The 6,567-nt window shown below is 32.7% G+C and overlaps 1 protein-coding gene across 1 annotated transcript; it reads left to right on the top strand.

Annotated features, from left to right (window-relative positions):
* Positions 1–5,287: 5,287 nt before the first annotated feature.
* On the top strand, positions 5,288–6,361 carry LOC113870830. Its single transcript, XM_027507322.1, has one exon. It carries the CDS (start codon positions 5,288–5,290, stop codon positions 6,359–6,361), a length of 1,074 nt encoding a protein of 357 aa, XP_027363123.1.
* The last annotated feature ends 206 nt before the right edge of the window (positions 6,362–6,567 follow it).

The following is a 6,567-nucleotide window of genomic DNA, read 5'->3' as shown; positions in this document are numbered from 1 at the left end:
GAATTAAGAAATTTGGATAGTTTTGAGCCCATGACAGAAAGATGACAGTCATCATTGGAGACCATATATGTGTGTGTGTGGAATGCTGTGGTAACCATGAAATGTCAAGTATTCTAATTGGAAAATGTTTTATAGATATCTATGAAGCTTTGAGAGAAATAATAATAATAAATAATATGATGAGATAGAAAATATTAAATAAATATTAACATTATTTAAATATTTATGAATCATAGAATCAATTTTAATTTTATGCGGACGTTGCGGAGCATTATTCTTCCTGCATGAAAGAATACTGCGATGCCGGAGTTTCACATGCTGCCCACAATATGTTGGTGATCATCTATGTAACATCCTCGTTTTTGCTAAATGATTAATTTATTAATATAATTCTAAGTTAATATATAGTACTTAATTTTTTGGAAAAAATTGGAATAGAATTAGCATGAGATGCTTTGGACAAAATTGTTAGGTATATTTTTAAGAAATATTTGGTAATTTTTAATTTTAAAATTTTTAAGTTTCAAAAAGTGTCAATTTGTATTGGTTAAAATTGCTGTATAATGCTAAAAATAACATTTTATTTTAAAAAAATAACAATAATAATAATAAAAATTATAAAAAATTTATATTTTATTTATAAATATTATTTGGAATATAAAAATAATTTTTTTGTAATTAATGAGCATTTTTGAATTTTCTGGTTAATTTTATGTAAATTAGTTATATGCTCAAGCAGAAATTGCGTGTAAAAATTTTGGACACCAACTAAAGGATTAATAGTGTCAAAAATTATTTTATAATTATATTTAATATATTTCATGATTATTTTTAAATTTTTGGATTTTTATCTAATTATTTCAATTAATTATTAAAAAATTAGTGAAAATTCTAATATTATATTATTATTTTTACTATTTAAGATAAGATCAATTCATCAAATTCACTCTTGGCTGCCGTAAGTGCTTTTCTTCTCCTTCCAAAAGCTTTGAAACTTCTTTGACTCTAATCTTTTGATTTTCCAAGTAAGTTCATTAAATTTTTTTAATATTCCATCTATTTTCATCATTTTGAACACTTTTAACCGATTAATTTTTTTATTTTCTTCCTCTTTTGGGTGCTGGAACAGTGGCATGAGGGTGAGATTTTGTCCAAAAATTTTGTTTCTAAATTATGTTTTAATTAGCTTAATCTTTCTATATTTTATAATAAATAATTTTGGTGCTTTTTGTTTTGTTAAAAATACATTTGGGGGTTTAAAACCCTTGGTCTAGAGGTGCTGTCCCAAGAGTGTTATGAAGGAAAAATAATTATTTTTAATCACCTTTAGGCTTATAGTATTCCATTTACATCATAGAAAACAATTGTAAGACCCGTAAGCCATTTTTGCGAAGATTAGAAAATGATAGTTTCAACTCACTAGTAGTGGGTTGGGTGATTAATGCCTCTTAACATTGATCATGATTATGTGTGATTATTTGGTTAGGATCGTGGTTTGAGAAGTGGTGGAAAGAAGTCGTTGGTGAGAAAAAAATCGGTATACACTTCAAGGTAAGGGGGACATATCTATTTTCACGGGTATAGTAGAAAAACGTTGAGAAATGAGTGTTTTATTCTTTGCTATGTATATATGAATTATTTGAAGGAATTTATAATTATTTCCATACTTAGTGTACAATTGTTTGATATTCCTTTTTGAAATTGATTTTATGTGTGATGATGTTTCTATGATAATTGTTTGTTGAATTCAGTATAAATAATTGATTACCTAAAATACTTGAGGAATGAACTATCATTCATGTGGAGTGAGCATATAGAAGGTCTGTTGAAAGTTGAAAAGAATTGGAGAATTGCAAAATAAAGATATTAAAAAAAAAATCTTCTTTAATTTCAAGTGGTTTGATCAAAATTTATTTAATAGTTTTTATATATTTAAAATATACCTATATACATATTTAAATAATTTAAAGGATTTTAATTCATTTTAAAGAATTGTTTTAAATGGGTATTTTGAAATGTGGTGATAATTGGAAAAAGGTATTTGAGAGCCATTGAAATGAAAGAAAAGTTGTGAAATGTGGTGGTAGTGAGGCTCTGTTTAAAATTCGAAGTGTGTTGGAATTTTCTGGTTGTTTTGCAGAGAGAAGAAAATTTAGAAATATCTGAATTATAGAGGAAACTCTGCCGGATTGTCGGTAAAATTTTGAAATATATGTTGTTGATTAAAAAGAAATGTTTAATACCTAATTAAAAGACTGAAATTAGGTTCATGCATCATAAGCATGTAATGATGATGGTGTTGGATGGGAAGTATACGAAATCTAGGGGAGACTCCAGGTTAGTCTTGGGGATAGTTGGGTGTGATTGAGCCGGGCAAAAGCCAGGGCTCGCAACCCTGTGTTGTCGGTTCTCACTGCAAAACTGGACTATCCTGACAGAACCCGATGAATTATCAGAATCAGTTGAGCTATATCTTTGAAACTATCTAATGAGATGGTTATGACCAAGAATGATTGGTGACAGTGAACTCCTGATCCTTCCCAGAAGGAAAGAAAGAGAAAAAAGAAAAAGAAAATGGTTTGGGCCCACATGCATGTGTCAGTATAGCAATTAACTAGGTGATGCACAGAATCATACATGGCATGTACATTGTGTGTTGAGTTGTTGCTAATTGCTATAATGATTGCAAATATCTTGACGTGTTTTCTACTGTACTTTGGTTGAAATGAGTTTGTCTCACCCTTTTAGCATATATGTGTGTTGTATGTGAATATGTTTAGTAGGTGAGGACACAAATGGCCTGACCACCATACCAGTTCAGCGTCACAGTCAGATATGATCCTGAAAGAAGATGGGCGCACGATTGGGAACGACAACAGTCCACCCATACTGGCACTATTACCTTTTTGTTAGATAGAAATGGAACAGGCCCACGGGCATACCCCATCCCCATCAGGGTACCCATGAGACTCACTTTTCCATTTACTCCTAGAGTACTGTTAACTTTTGGAGGAAATGGTATTTTTGATAATCATGGGTCTAGGGGAAAAGCTTGTGAGGTCATTTTTGTTGTTGTTGTCTCTGATATCGTGACCCCACTTTATTTTGTATGTAAATCAGCTATGTATATATGTTTATATGACCGGACGACTGTATATTTTGACAGATGATATGTATATATGTATTTGGATAATTGGTGCAGATGATGTATTTAGTTTCTATTAATGTGAATAGACATAAACTCATACATGTGGCTTTCTTACTGCTTGGATTATATTAATATTATATTTATATTGATGGCGTAATAAGTTGTAAGGGTGTCACAATCTCAACCCCATGGCCTGCGTTTCATGGAGTATGTTACGTGGATGCAAATTAATGAATTAAAGTAAGCATTTAAAGTTTAAGTTTAATTTACAGGAAAAAAAGATATTTAAATTTGTTTTATTTACTTAAATGGGAAAATTTTAATTTTAAAATTGACAATAAAAAAATATATAATTTGAGTTTGATTTGGTTAACTTATTTATATTTTAATTATGTTTATTTATTAATTATACTTTACAAGCATATTTTTTAAATTAATTATTTAACAAATATTTTTAAATTAATGAATTAAACTTGATTACTTTACGAATACCTTATTGTTTACATTATCAATGTTTCCGTTTTGAATTTGGGTATATGCTAACACAGATCTCAGTACTTTAAAGCCAAATCTCTTCCTCATCCCTTGAAGGTTCAACATGAAAATATAGAAATGTCTAAAGCCAGTAAAACGAATCATTGGACCTGCATCACGCTGGTTTGGTCTGGTTCAAGTTTTGAGGTGTCGGGCTGAGTAAAAAAAATGCTCCTTTCCTATTTGCATTTTAAAATAGAGGTTCAAATTTGATTCGAATTCGTATTGACTCAGCCTAAACCTTTCAATTTGGGGCAGACAGCCACCTGTTTACTACAAGATTTCATTGCTGCAAATCATAACAAATAAAAGAAAGAAAGAAAGTGAGTAAAATGGCCCCCCCACAAGAGATCATGTTTGTCAAACTTGATGCTGTGAAAATGGAACAACAGGCTTTGGATGGAACCATCATCCGAGATGGATCATTATGGTTGTGTCATAGTTGCTGCTGTATATTGCCAAATCAACACTTGGGCCCCACTTTATATAGCAGAATCCATGGCCCTTCTTTACGTTGTCGTATGCAACTGACAAACTATCACGAGTTCTCAAAAGTGTTGGCTGCAACACATTGCTTAGTTACATACACTAGCAAGTTTCACCAACAATGGTGCTATAGCTATTTAGTCTGTAAAGCCCAGATACGTCAAAAATAGCAAAGTACCCGTATCGGACACGTATCCGATACTGATACGTTTCCGATACGCTTAGATACGTATCCAAGAAGTATCAAAAATTAAATTTGTTTTTAAAAATTAAATTTAAACTGGATACGGTTGCGATACGGCTTGGATAGGCTCCAAATATTTTGATACGGCTCGGAAACGGCTTGGAAACAGCTCCAAATCAGCTTGGCTAAAATTTTTTTTCAGATTGAGTGAATCAACAAAATTGAAACGGGGAGTTTCACTTCGTCTTTCACTTTCCCATTTCTTCTATCATTCGTGAGTTAGGAACAAAACAGAACACCCAAAAATCAAAAATCAGCTAGGGTTCACGGTTCAAAACTCATATATTTCTCCATTTTCATCATCGTTTTGAGGTTGGATTATGGGCTTCACGGTTCGACATTTGAAATGGAAGGTACCCAGAAAACAAAGCGAAGAGGATAACCCGCACAACCAGGTTTGACCCATCGTATCCTTTCTTCTTTAACACTTCTGGCGCCACGTAAGCTGTCATTTTGCACGGCGTGAGGAGCATCTCGGATTTCCACTGCTCCGGCAAGGCAAAGAGGACAAAGTTGGAGACCTTGAGTTCCTCATTCTCATCAAGGAGGAGATTTTCGGGCTTCAAGTCAGTGGGTGTGTTCTGAACTTTGTTCCTCTTCTCTCTTCTCACTTCTCTGTACTTCAGCAACAATTTTAACATTTTTTCTCCATTGCTGTAGCGCTTCAAGTCAGTGGGTGTATTCTGAACTTTGTTTCTCTTCTCTTCTCTGAACTTCAGCAACAATTTTAACGTTCTTTCTCCATTGCTGTGGTGGTAAAATCTCACAAACTTCCTCTTTCATAATTTTATATTTTCTATTCATTTTATAGCAATATTCAATAAAGTAAAAATATTATTCTTGCATTTTTTCACAGCTGTGTTTGATGACAAAAAATGAGTTTTGGTTCTGACTCTAGTTTTAGAATTCCAAGTAACTTTGGTTCATTAGAATTTCAAGATGATCATGCTCCACTTTGGGCATTTGTCACTATAAAAGATAAGCTAGGAGATGGAGGAGGCAACAAGTTATGGAGTTGTAATTTTTGTGCTAAAGTGGTCAAAAATTCATACTCAAGAGTGAAAGCACAGTTACTTAGAATATCGGGTGCTGGTGTTGCTCTTTGTCCTAAGGTCACTCCTGAGTATTTGGCTGATTTGAAGAGAATTTGTGAAGAAGCTGAGAATAAAATTAAGCCCAAAACTATCCCACTACCTTCAGCAGCTCCAGCAACCTTATCCCAGAAAAGAAAAAAAAAAGGAAGTGGTACACTAGAAAGGGCTTTTAATGTGGATGAAAGAAATCAACTTAGAGCAGAGATAGCAAGAATGTTTTATTCAGCTGGCTTATCATTTCATCTTGCTAGAAATCCTTACTATGTTAGCTCTTATTCATTTGCTGCAAACCATAACCTTAGTGGTTTCCTTCCTCCTAGTTATAATGCTTTAAGAACAAGTCTTTTACAACAAGAGAGATCTCATATTGAAAGATTGCTCCAACCTATAAAATCTTTATGGCTTATAAAAGGAGTTACATTGGTTTCTGATGGATGGACAGATGTTCAAAGAAGGCCATTGATAAATTTCATGGCTGTAAGTGAAGGAGGACCAATATTTTTAAAGGCTGTTGATGGTTCTAAGGTGTACAAGGACAAACACTATATGGCCAGCATAATAAAGGATGTAATTAATGAAGTAGGGCCAAAAAATGTTGTTCAAATCATAACAGATAATGCTCTTGTTTGTAAGGCAGCCGGGATGTTAATTGAAGCTGAGTTTCATCATGTATTTTGGACTCCTTGTGTTGTTCATACTTTGAATTTAGCATTGAAAAACATATGTGCAGCTAGAAATATTGATGGAAATGAAAATGTTTTCAATGAGTGTCATTGGATCACTCTCCTAGTTGATGATGCATCTTTTTATCAAGACTTTCATAATGACTCACTCTATGAGATTGGCTATTTTTAATGAGTTTTCATCTCTTAAATTGCTTTCTGTTGCTGAAACCCGTTTTGCATCAATGGTTGTCATGCTAAAAAGATTAAAGTTGTTGAAACGTGCTTTGCAAAATATGGTCATTAGTGACCAATGGAATAGTTATAGAGAAGATGATGTTGGTAAAGCTGTCCATGTGAAAGAACTTATTTTAAATGATATATGGTGGGATAAATTAG

This window comes from Abrus precatorius, unplaced genomic scaffold (assembly GCF_003935025.1).
Source record: "Abrus precatorius isolate BTA unplaced genomic scaffold, Abrus_2018 Scaffold7, whole genome shotgun sequence".
NCBI classification, from domain to species: domain Eukaryota; kingdom Viridiplantae; phylum Streptophyta; class Magnoliopsida; order Fabales; family Fabaceae; genus Abrus; species Abrus precatorius.
Note: the sequence above shows the minus strand (reverse complement) of the source record. Positions and strands in the feature narration are given on the sequence as shown.

Excerpts from the sequence above, each read along its gene's own strand:
- LOC113870830 (XM_027507322.1), top strand. The coding sequence starts at position 5,288 with ATGAGTTTTGGTTCTGACTCTAGTTTTAGAATTCCAAGTAACTTTGGT.